The sequence below is a fragment of the Cololabis saira genome, chromosome 5, assembly GCF_033807715.1.
Source record: "Cololabis saira isolate AMF1-May2022 chromosome 5, fColSai1.1, whole genome shotgun sequence".
NCBI classification, from domain to species: domain Eukaryota; kingdom Metazoa; phylum Chordata; class Actinopteri; order Beloniformes; family Belonidae; genus Cololabis; species Cololabis saira.
In genome coordinates this window covers 31,503,083-31,521,910 of record NC_084591.1, presented here as the reverse complement: position 1 = coordinate 31,521,910, position 18,828 = coordinate 31,503,083, and the positions used below count along the sequence as shown (strand labels likewise).

Here is an 18,828-nt window from a genome sequence, read left to right as displayed (position 1 = left end):
GGGTTTAATTATTGATCAACAGTATCTCTGTTGCTGCTCCTTAGGTCAGCTCAGAGACATTGCTTACGGCACCAAGGCCTACGCATTCAAACCAAACCTCCAAGCTGAAGACAAGGGAGACGAGTTTGATGAGACTCTTCACCTGGAACGTGGAGAAAACCTGCTGGAGCTTCAGATCGTTGGTGTCACATTGTCTCCAGCTGCCCTGCAGGCTTTGGGGGACACTGAACCCTCCACCTTCTGCACATACTTATTCTATTTGTGTGAGCTTCACTCCACTCCAGTGGTGAAGGGTCACAAGCCTAGATATGGCTTCATTTCCAAGTATGCGGTGAGCATGGATGAGAACTTCCTGGACTACCTGCACAGAGACTCAGTGACGGTGGAGTTGCATCAGGCCCTGGGTCTGTCCTGGAGGACGCTGGCGACAGGACAGCTGCAGATGCGGCGGCTGCTTGAGCAGGACGGGGAGATTCAAGGCAGCATCCCCCTGGTTGGTGAGTCAAACCTCCTAACTCAGGGGTCAGCAACCCAAAATGTTGAAAGAGCCATATTGGACCAAAAACACAAAAAACATCTCTGGAGCCGCAAAAAATTAAATGTCTTGTATAAGCCTTAGAATGAAGGCAACACATGCTGCATCTATCTATATTAGTTATAACTGGGGGAAGATTTCTTTTTTCATTATGCACTTTGAGAAAAAAGTAAATGTCGAGAAAAAAGTCGAAATTTCGAGAAAAAAGTCGAAATGTCAAGATTAATGTTGAAGTACAATCTTGAGACAAAAGTCGAAATGTCGAGAAAAAAGTCAAAATTTCAAGATAAAAGGAAAGAAAAAAAGGAGAAAAGGAGAAAAAAAGAAGAAATAAATGAAAAAAAGAAAGAAGGAAAAAAGGTCAAATATTTTTGAAAAAGCTCCAGGAACCACTAGGGCGGCAGTAAAGAGCCGCATGCGGCTGTAGAGCCACGGGTTGCCGACCCCTGTCCTAACTGAACTTCTGAAATAAACAGACAGAGCACAGACCAGGCTGCTCTGCTCTGCCTCCCATATGACAGACAAAGCCGACGTATCCATGCAGATGTTACGTGTTTGCTGATCTGAGTGCATGTGCAGAATACAATGGTTTACATCTCTGTAGATAATCCCAGTGGCACCTTCTACCTACCGGTACTTCTTACTGAAAATGAGCTAAACACAGATGCCACTTCCTGTTGTTGATCTATTTGGAGTTTAGTCTTCCTGTATGAAGCATCTGCAGTTCAAATGAAAACGTGCGGTATGACATTGATTTACAGGAACACATGAAGACGTGCGGTACTTTGGCTCTTTGGATTACTGGCTGAGGCTGAAGATCAGCACGCCAGAGACCGTCCAGCGGTACAGAGAGAAGGTGAAGGCTGTGGGCGGCAGCCACTCTGCTCTCAGTAAACAGGTACACATCCCGCAACAAGCATTCAATTAATTTATATGGATTATAATGTAATAATATGATCATTACTGTATGATTGCTTTGTTTTACTAATTATGTCAACCAAACTTGACATCTTACCTGGGCTAAATTGATTAAAACGTTCTTGTAGAATATCATCTTGTCTAAAAAAATAAGTCAACTGATCATCTCAACTATATCCATTTAATCAGACAATAAAATTCATGTTATAAATCCTTTTAAATCTAAAACGGCTAAAAAGGAACTTGACAGGAGAAATTAATTTGAGTAATTTGAGTTTCTCTGTGACATTTGTTCCTGTTTTTTTCTGGTAATATTTGTTCAGTGTAAGCTTTTCTTATTCTTTTTTTTTTTTTTTTTGTTAATGGTTACTTGTATTTCTGTATTATTTTCATTTTGTTTTTAAAAAAAAATTTCCAGGTAACATTTGGTGGTTTTTGTGTACTATTTCCTTGCGTTGTGTACTTTTTTTTTTCTGTCTGAGAACAATTTCCTGCGTTCGTGACGTGTAATGTTTTCTTTTGCTTGTTTGAATAATTTTTGTCACTTTTTTGTTGTCTCATGTTATCTTCAGGTTGTGTTTTTTAGCTGTTTTGCAGCATTTTGTTCTGCTTGATTAACGTTTTTATTCTGTTTGTGAACTGTCAGCTGCCTCCAGCCAGCAACGGTAGCGGGAATGAGCTCTTCATCACCGTCCAGCGCTGCGCAGACCTTCACTCCGGCAGACCACAGCAGCCCAGTCCCTACGTTGTCTATAGGTTCTTCAGCTTTCCTGACTATCCCACTGCCACTGTTCATGACAGACAAGACCCTGAGTTCAGCGATCTAAAGTCCTACTCAGTCCTGATGGATCAGGACCTGGACCAGTACCTGAAGTCTGAGGAGCTTCACTTCTACGTGTTTGACTACAAAGAGGAGAAGTTGGATGCATATCTGGGAAAAACCAGAGTGCCTCTTCGGTCCCTGGCCCACAACCAGATCATCACTGGTGAGAGTTAACTGAGATATTTACTGAGATTCACTGAGCTCACTTTTTCTGTAATACTATCTGAATCTGGAGCAGTTCAAACATATTCAGATCTGATAATACATATATGTACTTTTATCTTTTTAGCCTAGAACGACATATGCATCATATCCCAGCTAATTACAACTTTAATTATTTCAAACTTAATAAACATCAGGACAAAAGTCAGTCATTTACAATAAAGGCAGAAGATTTAGCCTCCCTAATGTCACTTAATTAATGTGTGCAGTTTCTTCAACCAATGAGAGATAGAACATTTCATTGGACACTTTTGATTTGCCTCTAAACCTTCACATATTATAAGGATTTAGGTTTCAATGGGTTAAAAGGATTATGAGAAATACCCACATCTTAAATTCTTATGTGGTCAGAAACGTCAGGTGTTTTTTTTACTTTTTTCAAACACTGTTTGGTTTTGGGAATACATTTTTAATGACTTTTTTGCCTGTGTTGATCTCACTATACAGCTGCTATATTACTGTTAGCAACAAGCATGTTCTTATTTACTTATCAAAAAGACCAACTGTATAGTTAGGTGAGCCACATAAAAAACATAGTAGCTTAGTTTTTATTCATCTGTTTTTATGCAGATGTTCTGTTTCTGTATGAAACAGATTAATATTTGGCAAAATTCCAATGATCTAACACAATGGAAACACAGTAAAGAAGTAATGATGCAAAGAGATTGCATGGCCTCAAAGTTCACACAGGACTGTTAACACACACACACACACACACACACACACACACACACACACACACACACACACACACACACACACACACACACACACACACACACACACACACTACGTAAATTTAGTTGGTGGAAACACAGATATTCACAGTTTATCCTTCAAATGTGAACAGTCAGGTAAAAGTTGGACTTGATTTTGAAGGAAACCCAGATAGTGACGTTGATCAGGAGCTGACTGAAATAAGATCAGCTCCTTCCTTTCTGTTCAGAAATACTGTATATGTGAGGACACTCAGGAACCAGTCAAACAGAGCTTTAAACTTTAATGTTGAGTAAATCGCAGTGAAACGCATGTGATTAAGGCAGATTGTTTGTCTCCCTCAGGTGTGTTTGAGCTGACCAGTCCGTCTGGACTCCCCGTCGGACACATAGAAGTGACTCTAAGGTGGAAGTTCACTTACATCCCTCCACCAGATTCCATCGTGACTGTAGAAGAGCGCAGATTTTTCCCAGAGGACCAACCTGCCCAGGAACCAACTGATGAAACACAAGAGCAGCTGAATATGGAGAAACAAAAGACAGACGTACAACTGAAAGATGTTGAAGAGATGCTGCAGGACAGCGGAGACAGAGATCTACCTCACTCTGACGTTGCTGCCGCTGTTAAGGTCAGGAGTTTAGTTCATATGCAGGAAGTCACACTGAGACCACAATGTCTTCAGGTTAAATAATCATATCCTCATATTTCCATTCCTTTTGGGTGTCAGATGGTCAGACCAATAACATTCTCGCAGTATGACCATGGGAACAGTAGGAACAGCTCATCTGGCCATGTCCATGGGCAGCAGCTGTACCTGACAGCTCCGCTTAGCACTTTACACTCAGTATATTTGATTGAAAGAACAGGACGCAGCATACAAATATTTCGAAGGGTTGTGCATCATTCCGAGATTATCTCCTAAGTGGAACCAAATCAAATCACATTTGTCTGAAAAAGCAGAAGAAAAAAGTAAAAATAAAAGCAGCCAGTTTGTGAAAGTGCTGCTCAGTGTTAAAACATAGCTGGTAGAATGAAAAAAGGAAAAATAATTAACACCACTAATACAAAATAACATCAAGATTGAGTTCAGGGAAGAAAAACCTCAGTAGATTATAAACATTGAAACATTAAAATATGAACTCCAAGTGCAATTGAAGACTAAACAAAATATTCATGTCGTGCAAGTATTAGTCTTATCCTTTACTCAAGCAAAACAAACGCTATCCATCATTAATTAAGCTTCCATGGGGCTTCCAGCTGACACTAACAAAGAGGTGCCTCATGAGTAGAGCACATCCACTCACAGGTACTTATTACGGTATACGGGTATATCCAGGAAAGTATATCCCCATTATTCAGCTTGAAAACGCAAATGTATTCACTTGATTTGTATACCACCTGGTCACAGGTCAGGGCATCTTATAGCAAAAGTTTACAAGTTCAGTACAATCGGCTGCTCTGGTCAATTTAAATACAGTCTAATGTTGGCCAGTTGTAATTCCGCTGTGTTCAGTATAAATCAATTATAACAGCAGCATTCTTATAACGCCAGTTTATGAAGCGCCGGAACCCTAGCTAAGGAAAGCAGCAGTTAACACTAAATCTTTGCTTCGGGTGCAGATCGCTGAGATTTCACAGTTAAAGTGGAGAAACAGAACCTCATTTGACAGAACCGAAACACAAACAGAGTAATGTTTTATATGCAGTCACAGGGGTGATAGCGCTCCGGCGTCACGCCGGATTTCCGGCATACCGAGGTGTTTGCGAGAAGAAAAAAAAATAAAATCAGGTTTGCCGTTTATTTTTCTTATGATATGAATTTTTCATATACCGTAATACCGGTGAGTAGCGCACACAACGTTGGGAACGCGGCGCGGCGGAACGTAGCGCCGCTGGACCCTGTTTGTGAGGGGACTGTTAGCAAGTGAGCAGAGCCGGCAGGGAAAAGTCAACAGTGCTGCGTGTCCGCGTGTAATCTAAATCTACCATGGCCTCAGCGTTAGGTCTCGGCCAAGTGAGGCTTTATAAATATATGGGCTTTATAAATGTATTAAATATATGAGCGCGGAGTCGGCGAGAGCTGCGCTGTGAAGCCTGATTTATAGTTCCGCGTTAAATCGACGCGGAGCTTTCGGCGTAGGGTACGCCGTAGTTCGCGTAACCCACGGCGTATGGCCTGCGTTGGTGTAACGCGGAACCATAAAGCAGCCACACCTGCAACCCATCAGCTGATGAGGATGAGAGGTTAAAACAGCGGGGCTGCCAGTTGTTCATTCCTGGTAAGTTTTGTTAACTCAGAGCTTTATTGGTTTGTTTGTTAGCTTGCTGGTGTTTTTTTTCTCTCTGGGATTTTTGAGTTATTTATGAAGAAGTTCTGAGTTCCGTGTGAGCAGTACTCGAGTTGAAGGGGGATGAGGGGTGATGTGATGGCACAATTCATCATTCATCAATGAATGTGGTTTTACTGCTATTTCAACATTTAGAGTCATCACCAGAAAAATAACACCAGAAAAATAACTTATTTGACAATTTTCACCTGTTTCAAGTAAATTTTCACTTGAAATAAGTAGAAAAATCTGCCAGTGGGACAGGATTTATCTTCTCATTACAAGTAAAAAAATCTTGTTCCACTGGCGGATTTTTCTACTTATTTCAAGTGAAAATCTACTTGAAACAGACTGATTTATTGCTTGTGTAGTTGAAAAATACATGAGAACAGGACCTTGAAAAAAAATAATCACATATTAAATCGCAATCGTAATATTGAGGAAAAAAATCGCAATTAGATTATTTTCAAAAATCGTTCAGCCCTACATTAGAATCATAAGTGCTGCCACCTCATTGTAAACGGCATCATTTTGTGAGGCCATGCAAACCTGTATTTATACTAGTGTGGACATTAATGTTTTTCTAAAATATTTCCTCCTCATGACAGTAAAATAGGCCATTCTAAGCCAATTTACTGCAGCAATTCCTTTCCAAATCATTAGAAAATGTGGTTAACACCCAGCATGAAAAAAAAAAAAACGTGATATACCGTGAAACCGATATAATTTTGAAAAATACCGTGATATAAATTTTTGGTCATACCGCCCAGCACTACGTTCGCGTAGATCCGAGAGATGCTTTCACTCAAAACCACACCAGTAGCCATACTTAACCCAATCGGTAATAGTGTAGGGGGTGGTCTTGGGTTTTGGCCAATCAGATTGATTCTAGCCTCGCGTCACCAGGCTCCAGGCTGTTAACCGAAATCACCAAAATAAATGTGTTTCATTCTGTTTTCTATGGGCTACATGTGGTGAGCTTGAACAACAGGACCATGGGTCAATTTACACCAGACTTACACTTTAAGAGGACAAAAAATGACAATTGTGTTGATCGGGGCATATATCTTGGCTTAGGGGCTCGCTTACCTCCCAGGGAAAAAAAGTTCAGGCTCAGGATTTTTTTTTACTATCACCCCTGCAGTCATTACCACAAACCTGACTAGAGCCTAAATGCCTCCAGCACTCAGTCAGTCAGCACACAATAGGCCCCTTGGATGAGGGGTTTGCCACTCAAAGAGAAAACAAGTCCAACCCCTTTACTTGAACACTTGTGTTGTTTATATGATGATCACATTTTTTTTTTATACTCTAATGTAGTTTTAGGTCTGGGTTCATCTATTTATTAGTACACAGAGATCTCATTGTGTAAATCCGACCTTTATCCAGCTCAACCCAAAGAACTCTGAATGACATCATATCTGATTCAGCTGGCTGCGTTCAGGCTTTGGGCTGTTAATCTATCATTTACCTTTGTCCATTTTGTGTAATGTTGATAAAAACAGAGTGACCAGTAATGGCAGCAGTCACATAAATAGTGGTCATACTGCTCACTATTTCCCTCTGACAAGATGTGACTGGAGGAATAAGGTAGTATAATTCAGTTCAATTCCATTTCATTTATATAGCATCTATTACAACACAAGTTGTCTTGAGGTGCTTTCCAAATACCTAGTACAGGGGTTGGCAACCCAAAATGTTGAAAGAGCCATATTGGACCAAAAACAAAAAACAAATATGTCTGGAGCTGCAAAAAATGAAAAGTCTTGTACAAGCCTTAGAATGAAGTCAAATGACGAAATGTCGAGAAAAAAGTTGAAATGTCGAGAAAAAAGTCAAAATTTCGAGAAAAAATCGAAATGTTGAGAAAAAAGTAAAAATGTTGAGGAAAAAGTCGAAATGTCGAGATTAATGTTGAAGTACAATCTTGAGAAAAAAGTAAATGTTGAGAAAAAAGTTGAAATGTCGAGAAAAAAGTCGAAATGTCGAGAAAAAAGTCGAAATGTCGAGAAAAAAGTTGAAATGTCGAGAAAAAAGTTGAAATGTTGAGAAAAAAGTCAAAATGTTGAGGAAAAAGTCGAAGTGTCGAGATTAATGTTGAAGTACAATCTCGAGAAAAAAGTCAATGTTGAGAAAAAAGTTGAAATGTCAAGAAAAAAGTCAAAATGTCGAGAAAAAAGTCAAAATGTCGAGAAAAAAGTCGAAATGTCGAGAAAAAAGTCGAAATGTCGAGAAAAAAGTCCAAATGTTGAGGAAAAAGTCCAAATGTCGAGATTAATGTTGAAGTACAATCTCGAGAAAAAAGTCAATGTGGAGAAAAAAGTTGAAATGTCGAGAAAAAAGTTGAAATGTCGAGAAAAAAGTCGAAATGTTGAGATTAATGTTGAAGTACAATCTTGAGAAAAAAGTCCAAATGTCAAGAAAAAGGTTGAAATGTTGAGAAAAAAGTCGAAATGTCGAGAAAAAAGTTGAAATGTCGAGAAAAAAGTTGAAATGTTGAGATTAATGTTGAAGTACAATCTTGAGAAAAAAGTCGAAATGTCGAGAAAAAAGTTGAAATGTGGAGATTAAAAAGGAAAGGAAAAAGGAAGAAAAAAAGGGAAAAAAAAAAGAAAAAAAGAAAAAAAGAGGGAAAAAAAGAAGAAAAAAAAATCAAACATTTTTGAAAAAGCTCCAGGGAGCCACTAGCTCTAGAGCCGCGGGTTGCCGACCCCTGTGCTAGCACATGAACCCCCAAGCAATTATTACATAAACATAATCAATGTCAGGTAAAAACTTTCCTAGTGGGAGAAAAACCTTAAGCCAAACAGTGGTAAGGAAAACTCCCCTTTAGGAGGGAAGAAACCTGGACCAGGACCTGGATCATAAGGGGGGATCCTCCCGCTGAAGGCCTGCTGGGCAGAGCACAATGTAATTAAAGTAAAAACAGCATACAGTACCTGTGTAGTCCCACACTGCAGCACTGTCACTTTTATGGTATTTAATTACGGATTGTTGGTAGCAAAACAAGCATCAGAAGTCAGCAGCAGGTTTGTCTTCTTGCTTAGATGTTTTCTCCTCGTTCTGTCCACCAGGCACCATTGCCTAAACTCAGAGGACAGAGGACTCAGGAGAAGGATGGACTGGCTGCCAAACGAGTCACATTTGTGGATTCCACACCTGTAGATGACCGAGTGAGTTTTTCATGTGTTAATCTGTCCTGTTTTGTGTTCGTGAAGGTGCCATTACACACTAATAATCAGATTCAGACTACGTACTGCAGGAAAGAAGGACAACTGGGCAGAGCAGGAAAAGGGAGAGAGAGACGGGAGAGAAGGGAGCTGCAGCTGTGACTACTGGCCGTAAACACACTAGAGTTTACACTAACTAGAGGCTTTACTAAACAGAAACGTTTTAAATTTGGTTTTAAAGGTGAAGGTGGTGTCAGCCTCCTTAACCCAAACTGGAAGTTGGTTCAATAGTAACGGTTCCTGTCTGATAGAAAAAGAGCCGTCATCCAAATCTACATTTAGATACTCTAGGAACTACGAGTAAACCTGCACTCTGAGAACAGAGAACTCTGTTAGGAACATAAGGCACTTGTAGGTCTTGTAAATATCGCAGAGCTAGGCCGTAATAAAACTCTGAATTGGATTCTGAGTTTTATGGGGACCAATAGAGGGAGGCTAACACTGAAGAGACGTGGTCTCGCTTGTTGATTCCTGACAAGCACTCCTGAATTAGTTTTTCAGCATCACTCTGGAAGTTCATGTTACTCTTTCAGGTCTCACCACAGAGGGGCTCATGGGTAAAGACCCAGCCTTTAGGCACTTCCCCAACAGCCCACCTGTGGGGCCGTCTTCAGGGTGGGGTCCCTACGGTACACATGTAGACTTGGGATATTGGACTCACTTTAGTTTTTGTGGTTCAAGTACCTGGTTAGGATGCTCCCTGGATGCTCCAGAAAGAGGCACCGGGGAAGACCCAGCACACATTAGAGAGATTGTATCTCTTACCGGGCTTGTGCATGCCTCAGTATTCCCCAGGAAGAGCTTGAGGAGCTTGCTGGGGTAAACAGGGTCTGGTCTTACCCACCCAGGCTGCTGGCCCCACAATCCAAACATGAATTAAAGCTGCAAGCAGCGATGAACGGGCCCTCACACTCTTGTGCACGTTCAGGCTGCAGTGGAAGCTTGTATGACTTGCATGTAGATTCTTCAGGCCTGGACATTTAGCGGATGACACCAGCCACAACTCTGTATGTCATACCATTCAAAGGTTATGGCAGAAAGTAGGAACTATCAGATATCGACCAATCACGTTACGGTTCGGGCCGTATTAACTGCCGAAGAAATGGCATAAATTGCGCCAAAATTACACGATTAATTCAAAATAGCAGACTTCTTGTTCGGTTTCGACCATGGCGCCAAGAGACTTTTCTTTAAGTTGCGACATGATACAGGTGTGTACCGATTTTGGTGCATGTACGTCAAACCGTATTGTGGGGCTTGAGGCACAAAGTTTTCTAGGGGGCGCTGTTGAGCCATTAGGCCACGCCCATTAATGCAAACTATTAAATATCAAATTTTTCACCAGGCCTGGCTTGCGTGCAAAATTTGGTGACTTTTGGGGCACGTTTAGGGGGGCAAAAAGGCCCTCATTTCGTCGGAAAAATAAGAAAGAAAGAAAGAAAGAAAGAAAGAAAGAAAGAAAGAAAGAAAGAAAGAAAGAAAGAAAGAAAGAAAGAAAGAAAGAAAGAAAGAAAGAAAGAAAGAAAGAAAGAAAGAAAGAAAGAAAGAAAGAAAGAAAGAAAGAAAGAAAGAAAGAAGTGCTCGGGCCCTAATAACCAGAAGTCAATAGATGGATGGAAATATGGACAACTAGAAGAGGGGAAAGGCAGCGCTGCAAGTCTTGCCAAAACAAAGATTTTCCAGCTTCCAGGATGATTTCATGCCAGTTAATGATATATTACAACTTGTAGTTGAATAACACTATATTAAACAAGGGTTTTGAGAGTGGTCATCAAAATAAACATTGAACTTTAAAGCAGCACAAAGGAACTTTTGCAACATTTAGCTCAGCCAGTCCCTGTCCTTGCACAGAGGTTTGGCTGCTTTTACAATACTCTCCAAGAGTTACTCGTTTTTTATCGTCCATTCTCCTGTTTTCATTTCCTCAATAACTTCTTGACTCCCTGGTCACCTCTGCCACGATGTTACTCTGAGCTAATTTCATCACTGATGATGTGGGACATAGTGCTGTAAAGCAACACACAGTTGTTGCAAGACATGAGTCCAAAGATACTTTAGTCAGGACAAGAGACTGTGAGAATTAGGCAACACTTCCTACACGTAAGCAATTATTCCCTCTAATGAAATTGAAACATATAATTTAACATGAAATAAAGTCCTTTGTGTTACTTTAACACAAATACATTGTCTCAGCTCCATGGGAACATCTGTTCTGTTTCTGTTCCGTCAGAGAAAGCGGCACCTTTGAACTGCTGGATGTGCTCACTGTTGGGACATTGTAGAATGCTGTGAGAAAACGTTTGGGGCATTCTGTTGCTTCTAACTTTCTGTCCGAGAGGTCATTGTACAAATAAATGCAGCTGACATCACACACACAAAAATTAGGAGTTTATCAAAACAGGGTATTTGAATAGTAACTAAAGTTTAAGTCACAACTTCAGGTTTGTTCGTCATCTGATAAAAGAAAAGGAAATGTGTGAATAAGAGCATCTTTTCCTTTTTTTTTTTTAATTCAGCTGTAATTATATCAAGTGTTTGAGAGCACAGAGAGTTGGAGATGAGCCCAACAAAGCAGAACACGGGTGTAAAGTAACTAATTCCTAAAAGCAAAGCCCGTCCTCCTTCCTGCAGGGTCAAAAGTCGGCATTTACAATACATAAAAAATTACAATAACAAAATAACTTATTGAAAAAAACGTGTCAGTAATTTAGGTCTGTTTAAATAAACACTACATTTTGTCCAAAGAGATTATATTCAAGTAAATATCTGAAACCTTTCAATACAAGACTTCATCAGGTGCAGAAAAATCCTGCTGAAGTTCTGAAAACGCCCTTTGGTTTCTCATCTTGCTCCTGTCCATCACCTAAAACAAAGGGAAAACCTTTAAATAGATACACCCCCTTAAAGAAACCACAATAAAATCCCATGCTGCCCACAATACACCTGTACCTTCACATCCAGAAAAAGCAAGCGGGTTTATCTACTCATCCTCTTCCATGACTCTCCTGTATGGAACTTTGTGTTGGGCTTCACAGAGCCCCACTGAGGAAGAGGATGATGATGAGGAAGAGGAGGAGGAGTCCCATGTTTCTGTAGGACAACTGGTCCCAAGTTCCCAGCCGTTCTCCGACGACTCCGACATCTCTGAGGAAATTGTTCAAGGTCAGCAAATGTCAATAGCTATTAATTATTTGAAACTTACAATAATTATGGACATTTTGAATGTGTGAAAAGTGTTTTTTCTTGTTTTTGTGTAAGTTACATACCTCCTATATAGTTGAAATATACTGTATATCCTGATGGATTGGTCCAAACATTTATGTTCACTCATATCGTTTTTATCTAAGGTGACTTTCAGTTCTAAATAATATTAAAGGTTGGTAGCAACACGAAAGCCTTGACGTGAGCATGAAGTAGTACCATCTTTATATTCCTGAGTGTAAAGAGGCTTCTCTACAACTGCTTTGTAATATACCAAAGTGTGCTGTAAAGCAGAGTTTGTCTTTAATGGCAAGTTGAACACCCATTGAACTCTTTTTCTTTTTCCATCTTTAAGATGTTCTTGTTTTCTTGAAGTGTTCCAGAACCAAAATCTGGGATGTGGCTTCCAGTAGTGCTCAGATCGCATATAAATCATCATGAACGCCCTTATTTTATTTGTAACTCCACATCATAGCTGCCAAGCATAACAAAGAAAGTTTTTTTTGTTTTTATCTTCTGTTTCCTTGCTTCCTTTGTGGATATGTCCAGATGTGGAGGAGGCTCTCTCAGCTGTAGAGCAGAAAGAATCAACACAGTCTGACAGCGATGACTGCATTGTTCTCATGAGGACCACGGGGAGGAAGGTCAGCACCTAAACTTCGTTTATCTTTTTCAAAGAACAAAGGGTGACGCATATTAGAGCCCTGCGCAGGACTGTTTTCTTCATCCCGCTCCCGCTGCATTTCTGACCATTACCGCCCGCTCCCGCAGTGTTTACATCCTCCCCCGCAAAACTCGGCTTTTGCGCATGCATCAATTATGTGATTGTGGTTATAGCAACGAGAGTAGGTTGTGAGTGGCTCAAATAACACTAATAAATAACATAAAATAAACAATGTTAATGAATGAAACAAATTACTGTAATTTAACAAATGAATCGCTTGGCCATTACATTGCAGTGGAGGAAGAGAATGTTGCTGCCGACTGCGCTCCCAATCCCTCGTCTCTCTTCCAACATGCGCTCACAGACACTAAACGCAGTTTCTCCAAATATCTGACTGGCCTTGCTTTGTCTTTGTTTTGTAAAGACCTTGTTTGAGATTATTTTCCACATCATTGATTTCCATCTGGTCGCTAGACTACATCCCGATCCCGCAGGGTTTTTTTTTGGCCGCCCACTCCCGCCCGCAGCAAAATTCAAACCGCCCAATCCCGCGAGATTTGCGTTGGGTCCCGCGGGACCCGGCAGGACTCAATCCCAATGCAGCCCTCTAACGCATATTGCAGTTTAACAGAAGTTTATCAAAAGCTTACGCCCTGTCAGAATAAGACATTATATACATATTTTCTGGAGACATCGGTTGTGGGACTTTTTTTAATATCTCTAGCTTCGACGTCACCGATTGTAGATAATGCAGTTGTTGCTTCATTATTCTCTGAATAATTGAGATAAGATGGGATGACCTCCTGTGTGTCTTCAGCTGTCTGAGCGAGTGCGGGTGGAGGTCGTATCTCTGAGTTTGAGGCCACAGTCTCTGCTGGCGCAGGACGACAGTGTTGTCCGTCTGTTTGTGGAGTACTCCTTCCTGGATCTGCCCACCGAGGAAACACCCGTGTCTCTGCCCAAACCCCCCCAGGGCCGGAGCATCATATACAACTACAGCAAAGGTAAGAGCCCGCACTGCTGTGCAATCAGCACGGCATTAACTGTACGTTCAGATGTTATTTGATAGATGTCTCAATGGAATCTTGATGGATGACAAAAAAGGCCAATGTTATATTGGTTCAACCCCCAGTGGCAGTTCTGCTTACCAAAAGTGGCCCACTAGGTGGCTTGCATTCCTGATATAAACAGATGTTTGACATTTAAAACTAAACAGAAGCAGAAAACTCAGGAAACGTTCCAGAGAATAAAAAGAAAAGACACCTAAGCGAGACGACCTGGCAGATTATCAAATATTCACTTTAGGGCAATCCCTGAGCCTCGTCTGGGCAGGAATGAAACTGGGGAGGAACGGCTTCCTATAAACCTCCAGCAGAACCAGGCTTGTGAGGAAAAACAAATTCCAGGAAAACCTGCTATGAGCCTAAAAAAAAACCCAAAGGAAACCAAAACACCCCAACAAAGTTAATACTAGTAATAGTACACCTTTGCAGCTTGACTAAAGAGTTGGCTAAGGGTCAACTAATTCTGCCCTTACTATCAGCATTATCTTAAAGGGAAGTTTGAAGCCTAATCTTAAAGGAAGAGAGAGTTTCTCCATCCTGAACACAAACTGGGGGCTGGCGCCACACTCCTGCTCTGCTTTTGAGAACTCCAGCAACCACCAACAAGCCTGTGGGCTGAGAGCAAAGTGCTCCGTTGGGGTAAAATGGAACTTTGAGGTCTGTAAGATAAGACGGCTTCATATGCAATGAGAAAAAGTTTAAATGCTATCCTGGGTTTATTCTGCAGTTTAATGGAAGTTACGTACAGTAATATGGACACTGGAGATCATAAATGGTTGGCAGTTACATTTATTTGCAACTGATTTACAGTTGGCTGAACAGACCAACATGATTAAAGGATTCTGTATGTTACCTACATAGAATAAATCTCCATGGTCATTTATCCACTCCTGCTTTTGTTCATCCAACTCGAGGCAAGTTCAGACAGGATAAGTGGCATGTTCCTCATCTTGGTTATGTTTGATATGAATCTACATATTAATCCTTATCATTTATGTATTGTAGGAGCCACACTGGTATGAATGAATAATAGGTGGTGCTTGCACTGTGCAGCCTTAAATTGCTAGATTGTGTTTTTTTGTCCTGCAGTGATTCCTGTGGATGCTGAGAACAACGCAGCGAGGCGGCAGCTGCTGAGGGAAGTCCTGGAGGGACAAAACCCCCAAATGGAGAGGTGAGGAAGGAAAGATGGGCAAAACCTTGTCCCGCAGCCACACCAGCTCAACTGCATGTTCATGCTACACTTTTCCTTCTGATACAGAGAACACACAAAAAAAGATTGGGTTCCATTAACTTTTTTCTTTCCAATTAAAATTGTACAAATAGTCATTTCAAGGCACTTTACACAGTAGATAAAATAATGTGTGTGTCCTACACATGAACATGCATATTCTTCTTTAAAGGACAGCGTTGAATGCAGGTGTGAAGACATGAAGGCAGGGTAACACGTGTCCACCGTTTTAGAAATAAAGGAGTATTTGTTTCCCTGCTGTAACTCCAGAACCAGGATTTCCATTCTGACTTTTTAAATGTAGTCTGTCTGAGATCAACATGGAAACTCTGAGCGTGTTAAAATCATCGGGATGTATGGGATCGTACGTACGACAGAGTATTAGTATTATTAAACTAAGACAAAAAAAAAGTCGTAATATTACGAGAATAAAGTCGTAATATTACGAGAATAAAGTTGTAATATTACGAGAATAAAGTTGTAATATTACGAGAATAAAGTCGTAATTTATGAGAATAAAGTCGTAATATTATGAGAATAAAGTCGTAATATTATGAGGATATAATTTATGAGAACTCTAACAGGAAGAGCAGTCTTCTCCCTGTGTTAACATGAGGAATATTGAGTATCTCGTGAAGTTATATTTATAATTAATTAATTAATAAATTAATATTACGACTTTATTCTCAAAATATCACAACTTTATTCTCGTAATGTTACGACTTTATTCTCATATTATTATGACTTTATTCTCGTAATTTCCATTTTTTTTGTCTTAGTTTGGCCCTAATACTCCGTCGTACGTACGTCCCGTATTCACTGCTGAACGATTACAGGAGTCTCCTTATGGATATTCCTCCTCCCATTTGTCTGAAGTTTTGGTGGAAATCTTTCACAGACTACCGTAATTGAACTGGTTTAAAGTTGATGTTTAAGGACAAATTCACCTGCATGTGACCTGTGTCTGGATCCTGATGTCACACCTGCATGTCTATATGAGTCAACTGGCTGTTTGATGGTTCTGAAGTTTGACCCAACCTCGTCCCACTGGCAGCAGCATGTTCTGCTGTTTCAGTGCAGCGACGGATTGTCAAATACAGACATTCTGACATCAGCAGAATCAATAGTTGAAGGAATCTTGAAGTTGAAAATGAGAATGGAAGGAATGACAGTCAACGTGTTGCTGAACAGAATCCGGTTCACGGTGGTGAGCGAGCCCCCGGAGGACGAAGAGCAGGAGAGGGAGTGTGAGGACGTGGGCGTCGCCTTCCTTAGGATAGCTGAGATCCTGGAGAAACAACAAGACCTGACCGAGGCCAGGCTGAGTGGTCAGTTCACACACACACACACACACACACACACACACACACACACACACACACACACACACACACACACACACACACACACACACACACACACACACTTAACTGTTATTTCCACTGATTGTTCTTCAGCAGCAGTCAGTCATTTTTCTACATCGTTGTCACTTGATAGTTTGTTTTTTTTAGGATATAGCTTTAATAAGGAAGCTCCAAGCCACAGGTGAGAAAATAAATACAACTTAATTTTTATCTGAAACTGTTTCCTCTCATGTGTGTGCGAGTTGAGAACATTTTTACTTCAGTAACCATCTTTGGAAGTAACTTAATATATATTTTTTCCTGTTCAGTAACAGAGAAACACTTCTACTCGGGCAAAAAGTCATTTACATTTGCTGATTGATTGATTTCTTGCAGTTATTCTTTCCAAAAGACAGCTTGGATGGTTGTTAAAATACCATGGCTTGGTTTAAGAAATAAATAAACTGTAAAGAAGAAAAAAAATGAAAACAAAATAAAGTCAAGAAGAAAACTTTGAGTCCTGATTGTGTTTTTTCTTCTTGACATTTGTTCCAAAAAAAGAGTTGGTACTGGGGCTATTTTTAGCACTAGCAAGGAAGTGAAAGATAAATACAAACAATAAATGGTTGATATCAAATGGAGGAACATTTTAAGATGATTTTTTTTTTTATAAGATAATTTAAAAGTCATCTCAATTCAGAAACACAGGAGGGGAAACATGTTGGCTCAAACTTAATTTTGTTTTTGAAACTTTTCATTCCTCCCCTAACACATCCTAGAAATGTAACAGCACTTTTTAATTGTATTGTACTAAATTAGCTTCTCTCTCACTTTAACATGTTAAAGGTGTTTGAAAAAAACACGTGCTTTACAAAATATTTAGGTTATTTATCTGTAATCTAAATGTTGTGTTTCTTCTGGTTTTAACGGGCAGTAAAGATGCCACTGCAGCTGTCACAGGGTCTTTCTGCTCGTGCTCAGTCTGTGTTTGTGTGTGTCCTGCAGTGTTGGACGTGGAGGACAGCAGCGAGGTGGTTGGGACTCTCACAGTGTCTGTGGAGGGACTGGAGGCTCTGCGGGCCATCATGGAGGACCAGGTTCATATGTGAATCTGCTTCTGTTGGCGTGAGACGATGAGGACAGCAGGCTCTCAGACTCGGATGAGCTCACACTGGAGTTTCCACATGAGACTGTAGCTCTTCTTTAGCTTTCAGATCACTGAGAAGGTTTCTTTACTCTGTGTTTGCACATTAAAGGAGATTTAAGTACATGGTTTTCATTCTACGGTAATGAGGGTCCAGGCTGAAAACATCAGCTGCCATGGATCTGTTTTTTTTAGCCACATCTAAGCTCCAGCATTTCCCTGAAGGATTACAATCCACTTGGAGCTGCGACAACCAATCAGACAGCAGGAAGTTAACCGGCATTTGCTGCTCCCTGCTGGTTTTGATCGAATCTGATAGTAAGTCTGGACTTCTTCATACTCAAACTCTCCAGGTTAATTGTTAAACTCTTACTAAACTCTGCTCTAAACTTTTCCTCAGTAAATTTGCAGAACTGAAACTTCAAGGAGAAACTGAGATGAATTTAATGAAAACTTTAGTCTGGCAACCAACCAGTCAAGGCCAGATCATCGGACACCTGCCGGTCCCTTGAATAAAACAAATGACATGATAAAGTCAAAAGTCGTCGGCATCAGTTTTTTGAAGTCACATGTATAAATGCTACATTTCCACTCACTGGGACATTCGTTTGTGTCATTATTGTCTGATGTTTAATCCTGCAAAAAAAATATTTTTATATTTCTTTTTAAATTACATATATTTATATGAAATGTAGTCTTTCATGCAGATTTCTTGTCCAATATTGTTACAATTGAGCCATTTAATTTGTTCTTTAATGATATAGCAGGTTTTAAATTTGTAAATGCTCTTAAGTTGTGAAAAAGACGTAAATCTGAAACAAGCAGCGCATTGATGGTCTGCCAGGAATGCTGACATTCCTAAAAGAGAGGACGTGATACCTTAACTGTCCACACCTTAATCTGTGATTGTGTTGTTGCTGATGTGAAGTTTATCCTGTTCTGATTCACTGAAGGTTTGACACTGGTGCTCAGGTAGAGGTTTGAGTCTGCACTTTCAGTACCTATTAGACAAACTGCAGCGTGATTCAAGGCGGCTGACACTCACAATGTTTTCTTCCTCATTCACTACTCTGAAAACATTTTCTAAATGTGCCTAGAACTTGATGTTTTCCTGTTAAAGTTTGGTGTTGTGCACTAATAAAGCCCTTTTTTTGTATCCAACATTTTGGTGTTACTTTCCAAACATAGCTGCCTTGTGTGACGTCATAAGTGATGATGAAAGTAGCTCAAATTTGTTACGTTTTCACCTGCTTCTGAAAATCAGGTCAGTTTTATTTGATCACTATTTAGAAAGATAAATATTTTTTTTGAATAGTTAAAAATGAAGGAAAAAATTATGTTTTGATGCTAAATTAATCACGGACGTCGGATTATTTGTGTAACAATTGTTTTTTTCTAAACTCATTTTT

General features: G+C 40.1%; 1 protein-coding gene across 2 annotated transcripts in view; it reads left to right on the top strand.

Moving 5' to 3' along the window:
* The window catches only part of rpgrip1l (RPGRIP1 like), a 37,296-nt gene extending 18,697 nt beyond the window's left edge, over positions 1-18,599 (top strand). For both annotated transcript variants that reach the window (XM_061721560.1, XM_061721561.1), the window contains exons 15-25: positions 45-497; positions 1,297-1,433; positions 2,100-2,439; positions 3,560-3,843; positions 8,617-8,715; positions 11,808-11,934; positions 12,523-12,617; positions 13,455-13,641; positions 14,791-14,875; positions 16,124-16,260; positions 17,281-18,599. In XM_061721560.1, the coding sequence (XP_061577544.1) occupies positions 45-497; positions 1,297-1,433; positions 2,100-2,439; positions 3,560-3,843; positions 8,617-8,715; positions 11,808-11,934; positions 12,523-12,617; positions 13,455-13,641; positions 14,791-14,875; positions 16,124-16,260; positions 17,281-17,384 (2,048 nt within the window). In that variant the 3' untranslated portion in view covers positions 17,385-18,599. The remainder of the gene's footprint in view (positions 1-44; positions 498-1,296; positions 1,434-2,099; positions 2,440-3,559; positions 3,844-8,616; positions 8,716-11,807; positions 11,935-12,522; positions 12,618-13,454; positions 13,642-14,790; positions 14,876-16,123; positions 16,261-17,280) is intronic.
* Positions 18,600-18,828: the final 229 nt, after the last annotated feature.